Here is a 25,224-nt window from a genome sequence, read left to right as displayed (position 1 = left end):
CACAACAGAGAGAGCGAGAGAGAGTGGAGACAGTGGGTTGCCTGTCACTTCCCTTTGCAGCTCAGACTGAGGCCAGCAGACTGGACCCCCCTCAGCTGGCCGGGCACTGAGGTTATATTGGGAACGTGACGGTGCCCTGGCTGGTATTTGCAGATGGTCTTTCAAGTGAAGATCATTTTCCTGTGCCGTGGGAGGACAGGGGAGGATAGAGCAGGAGATATTAATACTCCCAAGCATGGAAATGTCTCTGTATACACTGTACACGCCCCACTGTGTAATGCAGTCACATAGACAAATTCATAGACAAGCTATAGGTAGTAATGAGGCACTTGTATTAAACTGTGTGCAACTGAGTGTTACTATACATGTTTTCATGCTACTTTACTTCTCCACTACATTGCAGAAGGACATACTTTTTTCTTCACTACATTCAATTGAGAGTTTTAGTTAGTTCCTTTACAGATTACAATCTTTGGATAAAAAAACATATGAAGAGCTTATAAAAGAAGGTGCTTTTTTTATTATTATTTTTTTTTTACAATTGGAACTACTTAAACTATAGCGATACAAGGTCTGAAACGATCAATGCAGGACATTTACATGCATTGTAATCTGAAAACTTCCTCAACACTGTCTGTAAGGATGAGAGCAAAGATAAAGAGTAAACAACATTGCCTCCCTCTGGACTGTAACGGAAATGTAGTCTGTTCCAAAGAGCTATAACATCTGCCTGTGCATCAATGCTGTGCTATACACTGAGCTAATAACAGTATATACAGTATGCTAGCAACATTAATTTTCTTTATCCCAATATTGCACTATAATAGTGACATAATGGATATAACTCCCTTTGGAATTAATACCCAAAAGTGCAAAAACGAATTCCAGATATAATGCTGTCATTTGAACCTTAAAGAGATCCTATTATACTACTTTTCTGGTCTTAATGTCTTGTTAAAAACTGCTATAGAGCAACCTGACACGAATCACATCACAAAAAACCATGTAGATTTTCGGGAAACTCTTCCTCTCATCTGAGCGAGCACAGCAGTCTCATTCCACATTTGGCTTTGTGCTTCTCCGCCCCCTCCTGCAAACCCCACTCCGTTGTGATTGGTTACCTTCCTTCCGGAACACTTTCAGCAGCACGCGGGAAGATTTGAGAGCAGGAAGGTGGGGGCACGGCCGGAGCTTGCCTGAGCAGCACATTACCATACATGGAAACATCCGCTTTTCGTGACGACAAGAATATCAGGAAATTCTGAACCGATTTGAACACGTGATTTCTCGTCCGGCTGCCCTAGTGTTTAGCGCTCTGCACAGCCACCCCAGATGGTCAACATGAAATACGTCTAAATGCATGTACGTCATTATTTGATACGCTAGTATGGTTAAACATGACTATAAATCATTATAACAACGTTTGTAGGTCATGAAAGTCAAAAAGTATGATAGGTCCTCTTTAAAGGAATACTTCACTCATACGGAACCGGCGTTCTATCATTATAAAATCATTATTATAGTATAATGAATGAGGTTTTTCTTCCCTCAGTCTTTCCTCAGTCTTCCCTTGGCCCAGCAGTCCTGTTAATGCTAATACTAATCCTTAGACAGTGAAACCATAAAATACTCTTTCTGCCTTTTCTCAGGCTAGGATTAACCAATTTCAACAATGTTTGCACATGTATACTACATAGGATCTCAGAGTTCAATACACCTTCATATTCTCACCGGTGAAGTAGGTCTTTAATAGAAAAATCTTTTTGACAATAATAATAACCATCACTGTAACTTTTGAATGTACTGTATTTGACACATTTAAAACATTTAAAACACACTCAAAACCTTTTAACTTTGTAACGTTTTTGTTTGTATGATAAAGTAAAGATAAGAACTGCCGGCTACTGAAAAGTAACAGAAATACATGTCTATTCTGTTTCTCAAAATTATTATTATTCTTATTATTACAAGATATATTCATCCTATTATAGTAGAATGTAATAGATTCAAATAAGGAAAATAAAAACTTTGCACCAATTGTCCTTAAATCAAAAATCAATCTTTACAATGTAAATACTTCCTGACTTTGTTTCCTCCTCCAATATCTCTAATATTGTCCCTTACAGATGCCAGTCTGTTGTTAAGTTGTGATGAAGCATTGCTGCTTTGGTTTCTGTCTTTCCAGTTCACTCACAGCACCAACAGGAGATGTGTTGAGTGTTATAACAAGATCCTCCTTGAGGCCCAGATAGTCTGAAGAGGGTTCTCAAGTCGATGCACTTTATCAGGTGCAAAATAACATTTCACAACATGCTTTTAAGGCAAAAACCCGTTTCAACTTTGTCAACCTTTAGACCTATTTATCACTCATCCTCACTGCTATTAATTGGTCAGCTATGAATCCACAGAGTTAGACCTTAATCGCATGTATCAGCTACCATGTCCTCCAAATAATGGCCCAGTAAAGCTGTGTGATCATTTTATTTAAAAGATAAATTAAATACACAAACTATCCCCTACAGAAATATCCTAACCTCCTAGTCCTATCCATCTCAAATATTCTGCAAAATAGAACCCAGATGATTGATTGTATGGACACATTCATTTTACAGTAAGAGCTATTCGTCAAAGCGTTTGACCTTTTCACTCCTGGCAAACTATTCTCAAAGAAGCAGACAAAAGCTGTTATGTTTTCAAAGCAAAACAAGTCAAGTAATTACTGCCTGGAACAAACTTGTACCAAGTTCGTAACAAATGTTTTACCCATACAGAGTCGAACATAAGGGAGCTACTCTGCTATTATCGGTGCACATCCATGTATCCATGGTAATGACCATTTCTGGCTGCTGGATTTAGACTGAGAGAGAACAGAGTGTGTTGATGACATGAGAGTTTCCTGTGTCCGCACCGGAGACGACGGTATGCTAATGGTGTGCACACCTCGCCAGATGGGGTTTGTTTGTGTCCGTGGCTGCACAGGTGAGGTCAGCGGAGAAGGTGTGTGTGTGTGTGTGTGTGTGTGTGTGTGTGTGTGTGTGTGTGTGCCCAGCTCATTGTACCCATGTGGTTGTCATGATTATCTCAAGGTGTTTTTGTTTTGGGAAGGGTGTAAGATAAGTCACTAGACGGTGGAAAGTTTTAGGTTTATCTGCAATGTTGCTTTTTCTGTTATGATATTTGGAATACATTTAAGCCTCTTCACCTCAATTTTGAAAGATTTAACACATTCTTCCCCAAACTGTCCATTTTAAAATCCCTCACTGCACATATTAAGAAGATGATTTAGACATTTCGGTAATCAGGGAAATTGATATCCCAAGGTTTCTCTAACCCAAGTATGATGTTATAATGTGACTGATCGTAGTTCTGAATGAGGGTACTTTATATACATGCACTGTGCATACAAGGTGTTAATGTAATATGCAATCATAACAGAGTCGGTTTCTTCTTTTTATACTGTATGTGACAAGTAGGCATATTGCAATAATGGGCATCACTTAGTTTTTGCAGCCCCACAAAGGTGAGAAAATGCTGCCTCAGGAACAACATCACATGTCAGTCGTATTCATATCCCAGATTGGAGGTAACCAATTGTTTATTTTTAGCTAGAGCTTTCATTTACAGTAACACAGATCACGGTTGGTACCCTTTGTCCCAGACAGCATCAGCCTATTTAGGGCAAGACAGATGTCAGACAGTGTTTCTACTCAGCACCTGTCAGTCCAGCTGTTATCAGTACTATAGGACAGACTGATTATTTGTCATATCCAAGTAACAATGCAACCACCAATACAATGCTAACCATCTACCACAAGAAGAAGAACAATAATTGGGGAAATATGTTGATTCTAAGCACCTTACTGTAATACCCTTTGTATTGCAAATAGATAGATTGAGGACCCGCATCTGGAAAAGCAAATGCTGAGGTAAGGCTTCAAAATGTTGTTAGGGTTGTTGCCTCTAAAATGGATTATCTGTGTGACTTTATGTAATTTGGCCACGTTTTTTTTCTCCACATCTGTAGGCACACTCAAAGCTGTTGTTGAGCCAGGAGGATCTAATCCGGATGCTCCTGTACTTTTACAGGTTGCAGCAAGAGTCCATGACTCTTTTATGACTGCGGAGGCCCTGTTTGCATAGCATTTTGTATAAACCTCATGTATGGAGGGGAAAGAGGTACCAGTGATGGCCTCTGCTGACAGGATGGGTGGGGGAGGCAGTGGCAGTGCCTTCTCGGAGGTTGACTTTAGAGACTTTTAGCTGAGGTCATCAGAGATGTGCACACAACAGCAGGTTAGCTTAGCTTAGCATAGAGGCTGGAGGAGGAGGGAACACAGGGATGACCCCGCTGGGGGAAGCAGGTAGCCTGGCAGGGGGCTATGTGCAAGTCCATATATTTGCAGAAACCTTCTGGAGTATTATTGTAACTAAGGGTTACAACTTTTCCCAAAACTTTTCCATTACAGTTCAAGTCAGCGACACAAGATTTTTTTTTCAGCACAAACATAATACGGCAGGGAGCGGATAGTGAGAAGATATTCACTGATTTTGGCAAAAAGTGATTTTTACAAGCAATCTAAAGAATCGCTGAGTCATTTAAGGACTGTTTTTCAGAGGGTCTGTAATATATACACATGCTTCATCCTGGCTTCGGACAATAATTATTTTGTGGAACCTGAGTGCACTGGACTGTTGTGCTTTCTACAGATGGTGGAGCAGCTGTCATGTTACATGCAGTTCTGAAAAAACTCTATTATGCTGTTACTGTCTGAGGGAACATCTGATGAAATAATGTGATCTACTCTGTCAGACAGCACCATCAATCACACCATCTCCCTTTGATTCTTCAGGAGTGGTTCATTCATTAGCACTGTCTGTACAGCAACAACAGAGAAGGTCATTGAGTTTAGAGTAAACAGACAGTAGAAGCTACAGCACACGGAAGAATATTCGGTCCTTTATGAGACACTTCAAATTAATATGGCAATATTAAATTAATATGGCAATATTAAATTAATATTATTTTTTTACTTATAAATATCAACATGAAACTTTGCCAGTTGATTACATACAAGTACATTAAAACAATATTTCTTTGTATTACAGTTTTTTCAGAAATGTTTGAATCAATATGCAAATTTGGCTTCATCTAACTTTGTGTAAATTTGCATCTCTAAAAAATCGAAAATCTAGATGTTGGATTAAGCTAAAATTGAGTTAAAATCTTTGTATAATTTTAAGAACAAAATATATATCATAAATCAGACACTTAACAACATATGTACAAATTCTTCTGTTACCCTTCAGAATAGTGCTATGAATTATCATGGATAGTTAAGTTGATTTACTGTTAATGATTCAGAAGTTGACATTTTTCTGAGTATTGAAAAAAACACATTTTGAAATATTGGACGTTAAAGATGGTTTTATAGGAGAAATATACAGACACAAACAGAACAGGTTTAGTCAAATGAACCCCTTAATGTACACTTTGGATCTTTTAATTACTAATATGAAAAAAGTTATGAAAGCCAAATATTTCTCAAAATTGACGAGTGCTTGAATAAAATTATGTTTATGCGTGCCCTGTCTCGCCTTAAGTAGGACTACAGCTGAATAACAAACCTTGTCTGAGCTTGAGCCACAACTTCTAATTTTTTTTTTTTTTTAAGATATTTTTTGGGCATTTTCATGCTTTATTGATAGTGCAGAGAGACAGAGGTGAAATGGGGCAGAGAGGGGAGTGACATGCAGAGAACGACCGCGGGTGGGAATCGAACCCGGGTCTGCTGCTGGGCCCGGCCCGGGAGGGGGACGCCTTACCAACTGAGCTAAAGGCACCCCCGACTTCTCATTTTCTACAGCAAGTGTGCTTGTGTTTGATCTACAATTAATATGCTTCGCATGATTTGATTTAAAACAGCCACTGAGGTGGGAGGTCTTTCATTTTAATTAGTGACTTAAGAAGCCTGCTCAGGCTCAAATATTCATTAGACTGAATCACACACTTTGGAAGCTGGGTGATGAAACAGACTGTCAGCTCTTTGAACAGTATTCACCTTTTTCATATCTTCGTACAGTATCTCATATTCAAAGATGGGAAACCTAAGTGTTATTGTCGACTTTCAGAGGAAAACAGGGGCAAACACTTGATTGGTGTGATTGAGTATATATATAATTTTTTTTTCTTCGGTTATTGGTTTCTATAAAATACTAAGTGTTGTCTTTTTTATGACACTTCCTTGAAATCCCTTAAAATCCAGTTTCCGTAAAGTGTCTTTAAGGTTGAAAAATAATGGTATTTGACACTGTCTCACTTAACTGAAGCTGAGTGACATAACCCAAGATGTTTTCATGTCTGCACCGCTAGTGCATCAATGTAAACAAACATATACAAACTTTTGGCACTTTACTGCAATCTCTGCCAGCTTGAACAGTGTTTTGGTGAACAACACACTGGACAAATCAGTCAAAAAATCAAAAAATATTTCTTATTATAACTATTTTCCAATTATTTTCTAAATTTATTTCGACACCAGACTCTACCTGTGTGGGAAGATCAGTACGGGAAAAATAACCTAATATTATAATTTTCTAAAATAGAAAAAGTCCATCCCCATAACATTTCTTCTGTCATGATTATGAAGACAATGACATGTACTAATGTGTTTGCATAAATGTATTTGTGTAACTGTAAACTGTGTCTGTTTGTGTTCAGCAAACCTCCTTGCAAGTGTCATATTTGCACACTGTATGTATGTAAGTCACTGCGTGTTCTTGGCTATGTTTTATTATGCTTGCTCTGATAACAGTTCTTGGCTCTACTGTTGAGCAAAGTTGCTTTAGTACACTGCAGCACTTAGAACAACCATATAATGCCACAGTGTTTTTTTTGTACATTACATGACATATGACATGACTTTATCTGACTGTGTGTGTGTGTGTGTGTGTGTGTGTGTGTGTGTGTGTGTGTGTGTGTGTGTGTGTGTGTCTTCTTGTGCCCATTAGTACACAGTGTTATACAGTAGGTGTCACTCTTCCTATTGTTATTTATCTCTTCACATCCATTCAGTGATCAGTGCAACTACATTGGTTTATGCTTATACCTCTAAATGGTGTTTGCTTAGCATGCTGGCTTTATTTCTCACCATGTATATAAGCCTGTATATCCACTAAGTCTAATCTGTGTGGGAGAGCTGCATATTCCCGCAAAAGAATAACCGCAGATTCATCAACATTTCATAATGTTACTGTCTTCGTGTCCTCATTGATTAATCTGTGAAATTTAGTAACAATAATCCTGGTGTAACCAGAACAAACTGTCCAGACCATTTCTCTGAGGGCAGTATTTAACAAGTAGGCCAAACCAGATAAATGTACAGAAAGATAAAATCATAATTAATAATTAAAATATAAAAAAATATTGACCAAAAAAAAACATATTGATTTGGACGATTGGACAATCGTATACAAATGTTGAGGTGTCTTGCCCAGAAGTTAAATGTAATCTGTATAGAAGAGACCAATGTGCGAAGAAAACATGTTGCCTAGGCTACATGTTGCATGGAAGTGATGCAGAGTGGGGGAAAAATGCTTATGATATATGATTGCTATCAAAGTAACCAGTGTTTATTTGCACATGTAAAGCAATATGAAATTAAACATTTCTTAAACAACAGGTGTTGTGTCTCTTGAATAAAATAAATAGTTGTAAATAGATTCCTGCAACATAATACAACATGACTTGAAGGCCTAGAAGGAATATTGCTGCTTTATTAATACATCATATAAAAACACTGTTCACTGTCACTTTTCTAAGAAATCACTCATTAAAGATATACATAGTTTACCTAATTATATTGTCAAGACTTAATATTCAAGTAGCCCATACTGTGATATTTGGGTTCATTAACCTACTTAAAAAATGTATGTAGCCTAGGCCTACTCATTGCAGATAAACAGATAACTTATCATTGGGATGACCCCATCTAGCTTAGCAGCTAGCTAACTCACTGCTTGATTTCACCACAAAATAAGGCTATCAATAATTACATAAACTATGTCGATTAGCTTTCTAGTCAAGCATTGTTTTCGAGTGTAATCTTTAAAAGTTTCAGACTTAATTTCTTGTTGTTGTATCTTAGCTACTGTATCATAATGGACTATAGCCTACAGTTTACAGATATGGGCTAATTATGTACTCTCATTCCATGTGTGTATCTTTTTATCTTGTAGCTCTTAAAGTCCTGCGAATTCTGTGGCACAACAGTGAGGTATATGTCTAACTGAACTCTTCTGGGATCTGTCCTGGTATCATGAAACCAGCCTGCCCAGTTTGATCCAGAGTGCTTCTAGGGCTGGATGTGGCAAAGCTTGCACGTGTTTCTATTGTGCAGCTGGTCCGATGGAGGAACTGGAGGAAGTTCTCGTGGCCTGAACCTTCATGGCTGGAAACAGCCATCTCCACCGGGCGGGCTGAATAGCAGCGCCTCAGCTTACAGAGTTCCTCCCTGATTTGGCGGTTAAGAAGCCCATAAAAAAACGGGTTAATGGCGAAAGAGGAATATGCCAGCCAGATGACTGCTTCCTCCAGGTCTTCAGGAATCTTTGATGTTAGGTCTAAGGTCAGATGGAGGTGGAAGGCAAAGTAAGGCAGCCAGCATATCAGAAATTGGCCTACAATGACCACGAGAGTGAGGGCGGCTTTACCTCCACTGAAACGCTGATCACTCATAAACCGTCGCGGGGCAGTGCGGGTCGTGATGATGGTGGTCTGGCTATTGATTGAGTCTGAGCGATTCTTCGGTTGACTGTTTGTCCATAAGGGCAGAGGTCCATGCTGGCGGGCGGCCACACGGGCCACTTTATACACATTGCAGTACACAGCGAAAATCACAACAGCGGGCAGAAAAAAACAGGTGACACTGAAGAGCACCGAGAAGATACGCCTATGGTCACTGTGGCTCCAATGGAGGGAGCAATGTGCAGCACTGATGGTGCTCAGGCTGGCGTAGGACTGACACCCAAAGACAGTGGACAAGCCCAGCACGGCAGAGGCAACCCACACCATCACTAGCACGGCAGCTGTCAGCTTCAGCGTCATCTTGACCTCGTAGCGCATGGGGTGGACGATGTAGTAGTAGCGCTCTACACTGATGGCTGTGATGGTGAAGATAGAGGCTGCTATGAGGATCACATTGAGGAAGACGTAGACCTGGCACTCCAGGATGGTGAAGACCACACCGGCAAAGTACGGCGAGCTAGACACGATCCCAAGAGGCATAAGGAAAATGGCACACAACAGGTCCACAGCACACAGCTGGCACACAAAGGCAAACTTCCTGAGATGAGGGGCTTTGATGACGACAACCAGAACAGCGGTGTTGGCCAGCAGTGCCAGAATATTCAGGGTCACCATGAAAAATATCCCAGTCAGGTCTTTGAAGCGTGTCTGCGGGTTGGGAAGGGTGCCCAGCTGCCTGCTGGGGGCCGAGGGCATCAATGCCCAAACGGTGGTGCTGTCATTTTGCTCAGGGGTCAGAAATGTACTGTTTTCCTCCATGATTCATAGAAAAGGTTTCAAAGAACACATCTGTATTCCATTCTCCACCATTGTCTTGCTGTGAGTCCAAAGGGTCCTGCAGACATGAAACGAAATACTCTTTATTCCTGTGTTGGAGAGAAAAAAAGCCCATTAGAACACAATATTTAACATTTCATGACAAATCATAATTCTGCATCCACTCCGCTGCAGTGCAAACAAACGGCACACAACACTAAAATCATCTTTGACGTATGGCCAACATGGTAACAAACCGATTCCGATTAACACATCCAGTAGACGGAGCTACATTAGCATTCAGTTGGAGTTAGCAAATGTAAGTATAGACTATCCAATATTCCTTGTCTCTTGATTTATTTTAGGCAGAAATACACATTTAGTTGTGTTAAAGGGGTACTCCCGAGCAGTTAGTATTGCACTTCTGAAAGTTGGAGGACTCATGAGACACAGATTTGAAAACATTATCAAAATGTAGCTCTGACTGAGATATCTCCATCTTAAGACCCTGATTTGGACGATTTCCTTTAATGCAATAGATATATTATTTGCAAATCTCCCCTGCCTAGAACAGTTTTTTTTTCAGTCTGACTAGTACTAACCATGAAAAGTTAACTGAACCTTTGGAGAATAATTGCCCTGTTGAGTTTAGTGGTTGTTGAAAGGGCACACATGCAATCACTATTGCATAAAAGCAGAAATGATTAATTGATGCATTAATACCTAGGAACATGCAGCACTGCATACCATTTTTTTTTAAATATAGATCATTCAACCAATAAATTACTGATATCAAATGTGTATCTCTAAACATCTAGAGATCCTCACAGAGAACACACACGTGCATGCCTTAAGCATATTGCAAACTGCATCAATAACTGTTCACATTTGTGGGAACATTTAAGAGGGGTCTCTCTCTCTCTCTCTCTTCCACTGAGAGAGAGTCGTGATCAATAGGAATAATTCATGGAGGACACCATGTCTCTCCTCCATCCGTCCCCGTCCTTTTGAAATGAAAGATAATGAGTGTGCTTGTTTTAGCCCAGCTGCAAGGAACTGGCTGCATTGATTAATATGTGTTCAGTGTCACTCTTAACCGCACCATCAAAGAGAAGACCTCTTATAAGGTCTAGTTGGCCCCCGATCCTTGAGCAATTTTTTATAAAACAAAAACAAAAGAAAGCATTAACTGGGTAGCCACATTGTCTTTTATGCATCTCCTCATACATGCATCAACTGTCTTGTGTTGATAATCATAATGTTACTAATGTATAACTGTGGAGGGTGATGTGTCCTCAATACTGTACATGTGCTTGCTCGCTGACAGAGATCAGATGATGCTCTCCCCTGCTGTAATCTTCTCAGGTTGACAGCTATTGGCATGCCTCGTTTACAGTGAGATTTACCACCGGAAGGACTAGAACATGTACTGTACGTGCTCATGCATATTATGCAAGGGTGTGCTGTTTTTCATCGTTCCAGTTGCAGCACAGTATAGCAAGGACTCCTTTATTTGTATACACAGTCTATGTTTTATCTCATTTTCAGCCAGTTCCCGCTTATTAAGTTTCTTGAAAACCTTCTGTAATTATTAATTCACCACAGAAACATTCAGTGGATTTTCCCCTTCTGTATTTCTTTTCTGATGTTCTTTTTAAGTAGTTAAACGTCACCATAAAGAAATTATGTTTCCACATTATAATGAGAAAGAGAGAATGATGTACATTGTTTAATCGCTCACAACGCTCTATTATAGAGCATTTCACCATGTGCAGGGAAACCCAGAAATCCTACCTTTGTAATGACCTTCTAAAATGTGTTATTAACCAATTTTAATATAGCTATATTCCAAGTGGTTACCATGAACTTAACATCCTGAAAAAAATATATATATTACACATTAATTATATAAATTATTACAGTGGCTAAATGGGTTATTGTAATGACAAAAATAAACATAATTTGTTTTCAGTAGATGTATTATACGTAGTTAAACATGGGATACAGACAATCCTATAGGCTGAATTGGAGTGCATTTCTATTTTTACGTATTTAAATATTCCAATGTAAATTTTTGCCAGTATCATAATAGTAGGGTCCAGGTAGGGGGACATAACATCACCCCAAATACATCAAAGGAAAATGACAATTATTGATTGACCCTATCCTGGTTCTGTATTTCTCATTGTGTATATCATAATGACTTTTAAATTTGACCCTAGATGTTGATGATGACTGAAAAATCCGGTCTCCATCCCACTTGCTAAAAACATATTCACCTCCGTATCGTGCTTAAACTACTGTATATTTAGCTGGTAATTCTCAGGCAAGCTGTTTATGTTAATGTCTGCCTGACACGTTACAGAGAAATCGTGAAAAAACTTCAGATGCTTCGGAAGTAAGCCCTCATGAATATGGAGTGATAACATTGCATAGACAAAACATTAAAGAGCCTACTGTTGTTTTCATTTAAGTGTCAGATGCACCACACACATTGTCAGCGCTCAGATTCCCCTATCATCCCCATTGATTGTCAGAGCTATACAAAAAACTTACCAAGCACTTCATAAAAAAAATTGTCTGTAACTCCTCCAGAAAGACTTCTCCAAGTCTTGTTAAGGTGAGAACTTCCAAAATGATGGAGTGGGCTCCCTTAAAAGTATCCAACCCATTGTGCAGGTGTTGTTTTCAGGTGTACAAGAGGGCTGGTCCACCATACAAAGATCTATCCGGAACTATGCAGCTGTGAACAACAATGAGGATGAACAGTGGATCTTCCCCTCTCACCCCCCTAAATAGACAGACATAAAGCACCCCAGGGAGAGCTGATACCAACAGACAGTGAGAGAGAGGTGATGTGTGGTGCCCTCCAGTGAGACAGCACAGCTGGCTGGAGGGACAGGACAGGGGGAGGGGCCAGCAGTTGGTGGTGGTTCAAAATCACATCTTTTAAGAGAAGATGACTCGTTCAAACCGCCAACCACTGACATTAACCATGTCTCTGTCACTCTCACACACACACTCTTTCATCAGTCTGTGTAAGTGGCAGAGACTGTCACACACTGTCCACTATATGCTTCTCTCTTTACACACATCCACCTCAATTCTCCTTATACAGAGCTCCACAAAAATTAAACAAACACTTAAGTACTGGTGGGATTTGTTCAGTCCAATCACGTCAATTTACATTCAATATTCTCCAGAATACGGATGTAATCGTATGTCTTGAATTCACAACCGTTCACTCTTTTTTGTAGCCTAGTTCATCAAGACTCGGAAGTGAGCATTAAAAACAGGGCTCAGCACTGACATCTGTTGGCCGCTGGGAAAACACAACTGTATTCCCACAAGAGCATCAGCTGTACTTTTACTGTGCTGATGCAATAAATGGTTTTGAGAAAGGAATTCAGCTCCAAAAGTTTATTGGGCCTTACATCATCAAGCAAAACAGAGATGCTATGTAAGACATGTTCTGGAGGAAGATTAATTATCTCTTGCAGCATATTTAGCAAATGCATACAAAATAAGCCTATTCTAAAAATACAGTAAGACACAGCCATTTAGTACCCCAAATTAAATAAGAACACTTTTTTTTTTTTTTTCCAATGATTATACACACATGGTTATACATTTTATAGCACTGGTTTTAACGTCTTGGCTGCATGGGTTGCACGGTGAAACTTTTTCGAACACATAATAGACAACAAAAGCTGTTGAAGGAAGAATTCTAAAAAGTGTAACAAAATAAAAATAACTTTACACACTAGATTGAAATATTCAATACACTTGATGTGGATTTAAAAAAAAGGCAACCTATTGCACATTTCTATCAGACATAAAATACTGGTCACCAAACGGCAGATTTAAAATGCTCTCACTGAGAATCACTTGTCATTGCTTCATTTTGGCAAAATCCTTGATCGGTAATAGGTCTGTTTTCAGCTTTGCCCATACCCAGTCTCTTCTTTAACAGTTTGTCCTCATTATTCAGCTTTGTGCGGATGGCGGTTTTTATTTGGCTGCCATCAACACCAAACTTGACCGCTGCATGATCTGTAAGAACAAAAAAAATATTGATGCAATAAATGCATTATTGAAATTCATAAATAAAGAGCATCTACAAGAAAGTTCTGAGTACTTAATGTTGTGTATCTGACCGATTATACTTCTCAAGATCTCAGGTGGGAGTTGGGGCTTGTGGCAGTCTTCTCCATTGAAGGTGTTCCTCCGGCCCTGCAGAGAGTGTGTGGCCAAAGTTTCTCTGTCGAAAAGAATCATCAGCAGCGCTGACGTGTACTTCTTGTAGTCTGCGATCTCCGCGACGCGCTCATAAAGATTTCTCGGCACTCGAAGATCCTCAGAGAGATACAAGAAGTTGTGATCGTCCTGAGGGCAAGAAAGAAATGTTAACAACAAACATATTAAGGTGACTCAGCCACTTTGGGAAAGTTGTCTATTGTTGCTCAAACTAGTTCTAGTTGAAGCTGTGCTATTATTAGAAGACCTGAGGTACAGTATATATGAGCGCTGACCTCTGGGATATTATGAATCGCACTCATCTCTGCTTCGGGCTCATTGAGGAAAGAGATGGTTTCGTCCTGTGTGTTCTGTGGTGCGATCGCTGCCTCGCCACCCTGGAGAACGTGATCCAGAGTGACTCGAAGTTCATGTGCTGTGTGCCTCATCTGCATCATGAGAGTGTTCATCTCTGCAAAAAGACTCAAATCACTTTCACATTGCTGAAACTGAGCATGTTTTTTTTTTAATCAGATGGCTTATTTTGAGTATAGGTTAAGGGTCTTAGCTAGGATTTTAGCATAGCCCCTCCAACCTTCAGAACTCTAAAATAAAAAGGTAACAATAAATGGAAATGTAACTTTAGTTTTTCCTCCCTACATGGCTGTCTAATATTTAAACGTTCTAACCTCATTTACAGGTCTGTAAAGAATTATAATCTATTTTATTAAAATGTCTTTGTAAAAAAAAATGTAAAAAGGTTTGTAAATGTTGTATTATTTTGGTTTCCTAAAAAAAATGCAATTTTATTGAGAATTTATTTAGAGAAAAGCTCATTTCAAACAAAGGTAAATATAAATAAATTTTGGAGACTAAATGCTCCAAATATGTTAATGGTATGCTTGTCTGTGAATGGATAGTACACACTGTTTAGTAATAGACCTTATAAAGCCCAAAATGTATTGTGTATTATGTGATATATGGACATAAGGTCATATTTCTTGGCATATTGATTAATAAATGAATAATGTTTATTCCACTTACCTTTCATCTCCCTCAACTCTCTCTCGGCCAAAATTCTACATCTGCGCTCATACTTGAGTTGTGCTTGAAGTTGCTCTATTTTCATGAGGAGGCTGATGGTGTCTGTCCTGATGCCTGGACTTGCAAGATTTTCTTCATCAAATTCAATGCTTTCATGCAGCTAAACGAAACAGAAATATAACGTGAGCAAAATGCACGCGTGGAAAGGTATCCATCAATCAGTGTGTGTATTTTTTCACCTCATTTTTGAGGTAAGGTGAATAGCTGGACTCGTCTGCTGGATCACATCCAAACTGCTGCGCGTCTTGGCCGATTTTTATCATTTTGATTGGTGGTTGTGTTGGAGTCGCTCCTGCGTCTCTTTTGGGTGGCATGGGGGCAATAAAAATAAGAAATAATAAATCTGTAGAGAGTTAAGATGTGATGAGTTTCACACGTTAAGCCTGTCTTTTTGTCCACAAAATGAAATAAAAAACGAAGTTTCCAGCCAAACTGTAGGATGAAACTTTTTCACCCGCCCTAGGCTACGTCATTTCATTTTCAGACTCGTCCATGCAAGACGTATACTGAAAAGTTAGTTCACAGTGCAATGTGCATCCCCCCCCCCGCCTCTCCAACCCCTCCTACTAGCCAGATTACCTCCAACTGAGTGATACAAACTGTCTACAATAATAGCCTGATACAATATTTAATGTGAGGAGGCTCACCTGACCGATACGCTCGCCTTCGGGGTTATAACCACACTCACTGAGGACACAGGCAGTACATGGAAATACTGTGTAGTAGAGGAAGTAGTAGTACTACTGCAGTAATACAGTACAAGGATCCTGATCATATAACGGCTCATATTAAACAGCCCCGCCAAACGTTTCAACCTAAATGTCTGTGAAAAAAACACCATTGTATTTATCTTTGATTGCGTATTATACGCACGTGTTTACGACAATTGTGTTGTGACATTTATATTTTCTTTTACAATTATGTGCGGAACAAAGCTTCGGAAAATTATTCCCCGAGGGAAGTATTTTGCGTCAGTACAGTTTCCTGCTCATGTAAATTCTTTACGTGTGACCTTGTGACCAATGGGAAGTCAGAGTTTTATTAAAAGGCGGGACTTAACGATCCAGCTGTGAATATCAGCCAATCGGCGGCAGCGTAGTAACTTGACTTCAGAAGTCTGGTAGTTCGGTTGCACTGCACCCATGTGGGTTTAATGTTGATTTGCAGCTTCAGGAGTTGTACAGTAAACTTTACCTCAAAGTTATCGTTTTCTTTCAAACGCATTCCACCATGTCTTCGTCTTTCTTTTTAAAGACTAAAGGACCTATCAAATTTGTCAAAAAGGGGAGAAACACAGCGGGGCCAAAGCGAAAGGTAAGTGAGCTGGTGTGTTAGCAGGTGAGCTAACTCATAGAAAGCTAACCAGCATGTTCTTGACTCGTGCGACTTACCTGATTTAACCTGTTGTTTGAACGCTTTTTACACCGTTTCAAGCACTAAAATAACCGTGTTGTGTTGACTAACCCTCGGTTTCCCCCTTCTGTTACAGGGTGATGGGGATTCAGGTGCAAGAAGCAAAGGACCAGCGAAGAAAACCTCAAAATACAACGATGAGATTTCGAGCGACTCAGAAGCAGAGAGGTTAATGCATTCCTTGATGACAGCTTTCATGGCTCCTAACATGTTGTAACACAGAACTAACTGTTTCTATTGTCTTGCAGTCCTGTTGTGCCCAAGAAAAGGCCGGCCAAGGAAGAGATTGAGTATGAGGAAACGCCACAGGAGAAGAAACTGAGATTAGCCAAACGCTACCTTGACCAGCTGAAGGAAGAAGGTGATCTTGCTTGCGATAATCATATGGCACAGAAGTCTTAACCTTAACAGCTGATGGTGTGTACGTAGCCTATGTATTCATTGTGTGATCTGATCTCTTCAGAGGAAAATAAAGCTGAAGACGAAACATTTGAGACTGATCTGATTGCTGGAAGGCTTCAAGAAGAAGTGGTAAGAGTGACTTCCAGTGTTTCCCCTAGAATTGTTTTTAGGCCCGGTGGTAAAAGCTGATAAAGAGTATGCGCGCGGCGTGCGTACCAAATTTGTAGTAGAAATTGACCAAAACTAACTGTATTATGGATGAGCCTCTTTTGACAGCCCGCTACAAATCAGGGCATAGGGTTATGCCTTCACATTCGGTACGTTTGTACATTTTGTGTTTCCCTCAGGATTTTTTGAGACTGCTGGGGGAGAATGGACCTTCTAGTGGGGTCTTGGGGCATGCCCCTGCGGAAGAAAACCTTTACCTTTTTTAAGTTAAATGCATCAAACTGGTGCACTTTGAGAAGCTAAATCTGATTTTATTTTTTTTGCTCTGTAAACAGCTGTCATATGTCCTGCCTAAAACAATTTTATGGAATAATTTGGAGACACAAGCCATATAAACTATTGAAGAAAAACACATAGATATGAAAATAAAATACAATAAACACGAAGACCTAATATAGACAGGTATATCCTGTCTAGTATTAATTTCTGGAATAATCTGGATCATGAAACATTTTCTTTAATTTATCAAATATTAATTTAAAATAAATGAATTAACCTAGGCTACACATCATGATTAGCCTATCAATCAAAATGTGTGCAAAATAAGCAACATTTTGTATTCTGACCCATAATATTTAATGTAGCCTAGTTCTCAATTTAAAACATAAAAATAAAGTAGCATTGAAAATACCAAAAAATAAAGCTTGTAGGGCTACTATAGCCTGCTGTTTTCAAGATAACTTGCTGCGCTGTCTCAGCTGTTGATACAGATTGGTTGCCATGGCGACGTAGCAACTTTAACTTTCTAAATTTTGCTCATCACTTTTTCCTGTTCAACTCCCTGTTACTGAGTCCTAAATATCTCCAGTGTAGCCTATGCCATGGACCTATAAAGGAAGGTTCTTTCTCGTCAGTTTCCCTGTTTGACATGTGCGCTCCGAATGCACACGCGCATCGCGCGGCGTAGCGCAGACAAAAAAAAAAAAAAAAAAAAAGATTAATATTTTTTTTTTTTTTTTTTTTTTTTTACTTTTTTTTTTTTTTTTTTTTTGGGCAGCTGTTGGCCTGGCGGGGGGTCCCGTTGGCCTGGCGGGCCCGCCAGGCCTGTATAATGGTAGGGGAAACACTGACTTCTGTATTCAAGCACTACTTAAACAAGGGTGTATGTACAGTATGGCAATGTTCATACCTCAGGCAAAAGTGTCCCAAATCCAATTTGTGACTCAAATCTGTTTTGCATATTGTTAAATCTGGTATTTTCAAGTCATATTTTTGGCACTTTCATATGTGGTCCTAAATCATATACTGTCCTGTATTAGTTTTTTTGCAATGCGTCCCCAGTTTTAAGAGTCATATCGGACTTTATGCGACTTTAACTTCCCTCTAGAGAGACATTTGTCACATTTTGCGCTGGGGCACCATGTTAGAAGAATTTAGTTAAAACATTTTTTTGACATCCTGCCATTTTGATTGAAATGTGTTTCAGTGAAGCCGTTTCCATCACAATCCCACCAATCCTACTCCCAACTACTCATCAAAACACACCTCTTTACAGAAGTCATTCCACAAAAAAATAACAATCGATGCTCTTTCTCCTCATTATAATCTGCTAAAAAAAAAGTGCTTCCACATCAGCTGATACATCTATTATTCTTAAAGACCTACTTCACCGGTTGGAATATGAAGGGGTATTGAACTCTGAGATCCTATGTAGTATAAATGTGCAAACATTTTAGAAATCGGTTCATCCTTGCCTGAAAAAAGGCAGAAAGAGTGATTGTATGGTCTCGCTTACATTTTCCTATGCATGACATCACAGGTGGTAAAATGTAGGGTTAGGATTAACAGGACAGCTGGGCCAAGGGAAGATTGAGGGAAGAAAAACCTCATTCTTTATATTATAATAGCGATTTTATAATGATAGAATGCCTGTTCCATATGGGTGAAGTGTTCCTTTTAAGTGCCAGCCAAGTTTACTTTCATATGACAGCCTGCTGCATGTGACTTCTGCAGCAGTTCACATTTGGTATTTGATATTGGCCACATTTTAAATTAAAATAATAATGTGAAAAGCTTCCCGAACATACTAAACCGGTGTCCTTGATTATAAACAGTCATTCTTTTTGGATTAAATGTTATGATCAACTGCCCTACACTGCTATGTATTATTGATGGTGCTGTGCATGTGATTTCCCCTCAGCTTGAACAAAAAGGAAAGCTTCAACGACTTATTGCCAAAGACGTAAGTATGGGCATTTTCATCCCTTCATACTCCACTGCATGTTCCATCTTTTAGAAGGGGGAAATGCTGTGAATGAACACATTGTTTCTTAGTAACTTATCCTTTTCTTTTTTTAGATTATGCCTCCGGATGCTTCAGAGATCAGAGTGTTGAGAGGACACAAACTTCCAATTACCTGTCTGGTCATCTCCTCTGATGAAAAGTACATCTTTTCTGCTGCCAAAGACTGCTCCATCATTAAATGTTAGTGTTACAAACCTTCCTTTTGACTTTTGACACAGGGAATTATGAATACAACTTAAAGAAATAATAAGGAAAATATTTTAAAATGTCTAGTTGTTGCACCTGATTTGGCAGTCTCAGTGCAGTGTCATTTGTTATGTCCTCAGGGGATGTTGAGAGTGGGAAGAAAATTCACATAATACCTGGTGGAAGGAAAGGTACAGAGGATCGGCATGTCGGACACACAACCCATATCCTGTGTATGGCCATATCATCAGATGGGAAATACCTGGTGAGTGTCGACCATATCCTGCTTTTTTTTTCTTCTTTTTTTTCTGATGTCTAATCTTGATATATTTTATGTCCCTGTAAAGCACTTTGCATGGCATTGTCTGAATTGTGCCTTATAAATAAACTTGCTTTGGCCATTTTTTTTTTAAACTGTATATTCACATTGTAACAGAAGCATCTTTCTCAACATCTTTTCAGGCCACTGGGGACATGAACAAACTGATCATGATCTGGGAGGCAGAGACGTGTAAACATCTGTATAAATTCACAGGACACAAAGGCCCGGTGTCGGTATGTTACTTCTCTCAGTTGCACAGAATAACCTCTCCCTTATCCGAACAGTTGTGCCGCATTAACAGTAGCGCTGAGGGTCATCCTTTGAATCACTCCAAATGTCTTCCCAGGGTCTTTCATTCAGGAAGGGCACTCATGATCTGTACAGTGCCTCTCACGATCGCTCAATAAAGGTGTGGAACGTGGATGAGAACGCATACGTGGAAACTCTGTGAGTGAGCTGATCTGAAAAAAGATTTGAACTGGCTGCTAAACATCTGCATTTTTGTCTAAAGATTGTTTAATTTTTTTAATCCCTGGCTGTGTCTCCCTGTAGCTTCGGTCATCAGGACGCCATCACAGGACTGGACAGCCTGAGCCGTGAGTGCTGTGTGACGGCAGGGGGAAGGGACCGCTCCGTCAGGGTGTGGAAGATACCCGAGGAATCTCAGCTGGTGTTCCACGGCCACGAGTGAGTCACTGGCTTTCTTTGCTCTGGTGCAAGTGTGAAACTTTGCAAACGGTATTGAACAAAGTCAAAGATAATATTTTATATCTGAAGAAGATAACTCAATCTAGACTTAGATCAAAAGTATTTTACAAGATACATTGACCAACTTTTGTCAACTATTTGAAGAAAAAAAAAAGAAAGAAAATCCTTTTGAAGCGTTAATGAGATATCATGTTATCAAGAATGGCCCAGATGGACATACATAACATAAAAGAGTAAAATATGTAACATCAACGTTAAGCCCTTCAGTAATGACACATTAGAGATGGAACTGATCCAATATCATATCACTAGCTGATTCAGCCGTAGTTTACTGTTATTTTACAGTTGTTTGCTACTGCATTAAGCCCAACTTGACTTCTCCAGTTCAGATTTAAAGGTTCAGTAAGCGGAATGGTTCTTTTAGCTAACTTCCTGTCAGTTACTGCAGTTAGCAGTCCCCTCGCTCGTCCCTACGTCACCACATTAATGCACTGCGGTCTTCAAGCAGTGAGTTATCTAGCATCATCTCAGATCCATAAGTGTGATAAAACCGGATAAAACATGATAAAAACCATCAAAACAGACAATGGGAAGGATTTTTACCTGCTCCGCCATTGTAGGCGCGTACACATTCACCCATCTGTTGCTCTGTCGTGCACCGGCAGTGAGACCATTGAGTGTGTATATAGTATATATGAGTGAGACGAGTGACGGTTTGTGGCGTTCTCTCTCCTGATTGGATAAAAATTCGGGATACTACAACATTTTAATTGGGCTATTACTGCAAAGCAGAATGACTTGGAGACCTGTGATATGACGTCCGCACTCTGTTGAAGTGATTGCTGTAGGAATATAGAGTGATATAACACATATATTAACACAAATAAACCGCTTACTTCACCTTTAAGAAGCAGCTGTTTTTTTTAACCTATTTTTTTATTTTGTAGATTTTGATTTATCTTCAAACAAAATTCAATATATGACAACTTTAGGAAGCTAGAAAGATTACTCAAATCACTTATTTGAGGATATTCATACGTATCCCTGTTAACAATCTAATTAAATCATCCCATCTCTCACCACTATTCTGTCTTCCCACAGGGGTTCAATCGACTGTATCCAGCTCATAAATGAGGAACACATGATAACAGGAGCCGATGATGGGTAAGACGGATACATTTTTTTTTTTTTTATTACAGTTTTGTTTGTGACATCTAGTCGTGCTCACATATTCATTCATGCTTCTCTTTCCTCCCCGCTCGATTTAAAAAAAAAATAAAAAAATCTGATCGACCTCAGCTCTGTGTCTCTTTGGAGCGTCAACAAGAAGAAGCCTCTCAGCACAGTGAAGAAGGCTCACGGTTGCCATGGTGACGCTGGGCTGGAGCAACCTCATTGGGTCTCTTCGGTAGCGGCACTTCAGAACTCGGATACTGTTGCCTCAGGTGCCTACGGCTGTGAGAGTCCTCCTTGATAACGCACACACATACACACTCTTTATTTTGTGCAGGACGTGTTACATCCAACCTTTTCACAGCTGTGTTGTATGAATGCAAAATGTAATGATAATAATTTGATAACCGTGGTCCTGATTTTAAGTGTCCTCCTAAGTAGAACAGGGATGCAATTTATATTTAGTGAAGCTGTTCTTAAGATGTGCTGCCTGTAGTTATATAAATTCATGATGTTTTTTTTTTTTCTGTGCAGGTTCACACAACTCCAACATACAGCTATGGAAGTGTGGCCAGCATTACCGTGGCCTGGAGCCTCTATTCAGTGTACCAGTGGTAAGCTCTCACCTTCCTCACCCTCCATTTACATCATATGTATTTTTTTTATTAGCTAAGGATCCACATTATTTCCACTTATTTTGTCTCTTCTTCTGCTTCTTTCCTAGTCTGGGTTTGTCAACAGTCTGAAGTTTTCCAGCTCCGGTCAGTTCTTGGTGGCAGGAGTCGGACAGGAGCACAGGTAACCGGACTCATGACCATGTTGTTTCCATAGAAACTGTAGCGTTTCCTGTCCACTACTACATATCAATGCAGGTTCATGCTGAGTAAATAAAATGTCAAGTAGATGGCAGTGTTCATCCACCTCTCAGCCTCATTCACAGGCCAAAATACCTTTTAAATGTTGTCCGGTGAGTGATGCCTCAATTGTTCCAAGTTGTCTTGAAAGTCGGTGATAGCAAAGTTTTTTTTTTTTTTTTTCTTCTTTGTTGTTGTTGCCTTTGACAGTCCATCTTAACAAAGACTTGTGATCTTGATGCCTCATATCGAACACAGTGCAATACAAATGTGTCAAGTTACAGATTGTTGTACTCTCCTGAGTTGTGTATAAACAATGAGACTGTATAGCAGCAGAAAACTAGATGGAGAATGGATATATTGTCTTGCTGATGATGCCATAGAGTTGTGATGCAGAACTCATTTGTCTCAGCAGCCAGGAAGACATCCTGTATGCACCCATATGTCTTGCTACTCATATTTGCAGCTCACCTCACTCTTATTATTACATTAGTATCATTACAAATTGTTAGTGACCCTAAGGACAGTTTGACTTGCCAGATCGGGACACATCTATAGAAATGTGACCTTAGTTAGATTTCAAACAACTCATGAATACTGTCTGAATCTAAATCAATATTAGAAGAAAAAAATATATGGATAAAATAAAAATAAATAATTGGTCTCAGTGTGATTTAACAGATTTCAGTTATGAGTTTTTTTTCTGCTGCTTTAAGTCAATCAAAGGGATTTTATAACAATCAGCTGACTGAACATGACCTGAAGGCTGGAGTGACTCCAGTTATTTCCTGGAACTTCCAATATCCGACTGCATCCAAATCTGACTTTTTAATCCAATTTCTGTCAGATCAGTGAAATGTTATCATCCCACACAAACGTGTGAAGTAAATCATTGTATCCCTTTTTCTCTTGTTTGTTAGATTTTCTTTAAGATGATGTATTGCGTTTGTTTTGATTACCTCTGATACGATACTGTGTGTTTGTTTTTCGGCAGGTTGGGCAGGTGGTGGAGAATAAAAGACGCCAAGAATGGGATCTATATTATTCCTCTTAAAAGGAAACCTATTAATCCAGAGGAAGCCAAGATAACGGAATAGTGGACTGTTAAGTGTCTCTTTTAGTTTGTAAATTAAAGCTTGAAAAACAACCAATGTATGTTTTTGTTTATCCTACTTTTTTGATGATAAAAATATCAACAAATTAAAAACTTTTCTCGAGTGATTTCTTTATAAAGATGTCTGCTTCTCAATTCCCCTGTGATTTCAGTTTTTGAAGAGGCTTTTAGCAGCTTTATTGAATGAATCAGCAGCGGGCACAAGGATTGGATAAGGCTAAAGAAAAAGAAGATATTGTCTTGTAGGAGTCTGTATCGTGACTGAGCCGACCAAGACTTTTCTTAATTATTTACGACTTGTTCGGGGGGAGAATTCTGCTTGGAAAAGTTGATGTCCATTACTACACTCATTAGGTGCTTCTCATGAAGCATGATGAATGAGTTAAGTTTTGGCATAGCCATGCGTTAACTGCCTGTGAAGCAGAAAAAAAATTGCAATTAACTATAGGAGAATCGTTTATCTCTGTTGGTAGAAGTCCTGCAGGATGTTTGAAATCTTGGCAAGTCATTGTCAAAGCAATTTAATATTTCCTTCAAAGTAATGTGACGGGCATAAAAGAAAGAATACAAATAGACAAAAGGTTTACCAAATATCAGGATAGCGTACATTATTTGACTATTTGTCGTTAATGGTCCTGATGAAATCCTTAAAGTTCGATAGTGATTCATCATCATAGCCCTGGGCGTCACTGGCACTTGTCTGATGATGGTGTTGTATCAAATTGTACCATTACAATTGTTTTATCATTGATGATTGATCATTTGTGTTTGTACCCAGGGATTAAACTGTTTAGTTTTGTTGTTGTACTTTCCTCAATTTTTCCTGCAGGTGTCCTCTTTTGCTTTGACAGAAGTGTGGTCACCTTTTTTAACATAATTGTGTTAATCTACTTATTATTTATTAGTGTATACCTAATGTTTTGCAGAGAGTAGCCTACCCACTGCCATATTTTCCACTTTTACAGTTAAACATACTGACAAGTGACATTTATTTTTGTAATTAAAGCTGCTCCGAGGAACTTTTAGTTTTTGTCCATTCTAGCACCCCCTTTGGACAAAAGAGGTAGTGTTTTTACTATTCCAGCTTTTGTTCCTGAGCGTACCAATGACAAAGGCTTTAAGATAAAGTAGCATTCTTTGAGGGTCTTGTTTGCTGTGACATGTACAGTAATGTATGATCATCATAGGAAAAAGTTTACTTTTCAAGAGATATTTAAAGTTCCTTGTAGTACCTTTAAAGTAAATTCTGGATGGACTGCAGTTTCGCAGAATGTACATGTAACCTATACAAACAGACAAGGCAGACAGTGGACAGTTGTTGATGGATGGTTATTGCAATTTAATATCAGGAAACCATCAGTATAAAAGATGAAAACGTCCATTTTGGGTAAATACATTTTATAGGCACCAACATGTAAAATTGCACATACTCAACTAGTAGTTACAGCAATTGTTATAGCTTAGAGATCTGAGCATAGAATATAAGTGTTAGATCAGAAATAAAATTCATGCTGCACAAGTAAAAAATAATGTTGACGAAAACTTAACATCTTCAGCTGTTATATTTTCTTTCTAACACTGGCCATTTTAAATTAAATTAATTTGGTTTTGTGCAAAAAATGTCTCTGGATAGCTGCATTTTGTTTGAATAGAGTCAATGATTGCATGTGTGAGCCCAAA

At 39.0% G+C, this 25,224-nt stretch overlaps 3 protein-coding genes across 4 annotated transcripts; 1 reads left to right on the top strand and 2 right to left on the bottom strand.

Moving 5' to 3' along the window:
• Positions 1–8,281: 8,281 nt before the first annotated feature.
• LOC307249913 (putative G-protein coupled receptor) lies at positions 8,282–9,562 on the bottom strand (the record flags this gene model as incomplete). The annotated part of the gene is made up of 1 exon (XM_080026813.1): positions 8,282–9,562. The coding sequence occupies one exon, from the start codon at positions 9,560–9,562 to the stop codon at positions 8,282–8,284; it is 1,281 nt and encodes a 426-aa protein (XP_079882939.1).
• A 3,530-nt stretch (positions 9,563–13,092) lies between these two features.
• Positions 13,093–15,595, bottom strand: LOC307249515 (uncharacterized protein). Its single transcript, XM_080026273.1, has 6 exons — positions 15,547–15,595; positions 15,079–15,199; positions 14,840–14,999; positions 14,092–14,267; positions 13,717–13,945; positions 13,093–13,612 (listed from the first exon to the last, which is right to left on the bottom strand). Exons 2-6 carry the CDS (start codon positions 15,160–15,162, stop codon positions 13,434–13,436), a joined length of 828 nt encoding a protein of 275 aa, XP_079882399.1. The 5' UTR covers positions 15,163–15,199; positions 15,547–15,595; the 3' UTR covers positions 13,093–13,433.
• A 443-nt stretch (positions 15,596–16,038) lies between these two features.
• On the top strand, positions 16,039–23,622 carry rrp9 (ribosomal RNA processing 9, U3 small nucleolar RNA binding protein). Of its 2 annotated transcripts, none has more exons than XM_080026724.1 (15): positions 16,039–16,213; positions 16,389–16,480; positions 16,561–16,673; positions 16,776–16,843; positions 19,083–19,124; positions 19,241–19,367; positions 19,514–19,638; positions 19,836–19,928; positions 20,042–20,142; positions 20,248–20,382; positions 21,505–21,567; positions 21,703–21,848; positions 22,111–22,190; positions 22,301–22,374; positions 23,425–23,622. In XM_080026724.1, the coding sequence occupies exons 1-15, from the start codon at positions 16,130–16,132 to the stop codon at positions 23,525–23,527; spliced, it is 1,446 nt and encodes a 481-aa protein (XP_079882850.1). In that variant the 5' UTR covers positions 16,039–16,129; the 3' UTR covers positions 23,528–23,622. The 2 variants fall into 2 exon arrangements, with proteins under 2 accessions (XP_079882850.1, XP_079882849.1); XM_080026723.1 differs by having other exon boundaries at positions 21,703–21,860.
• The last annotated feature ends 1,602 nt before the right edge of the window (positions 23,623–25,224 follow it).

Source organism: Ammodytes marinus, assembly GCF_949987685.1.
Source record: "Ammodytes marinus genome assembly, chromosome: 4".
In the NCBI taxonomy this organism is placed as follows: domain Eukaryota; kingdom Metazoa; phylum Chordata; class Actinopteri; order Uranoscopiformes; family Ammodytidae; genus Ammodytes; species Ammodytes marinus.
Note: the sequence above shows the minus strand (reverse complement) of the source record. Positions and strands in the feature narration are given on the sequence as shown.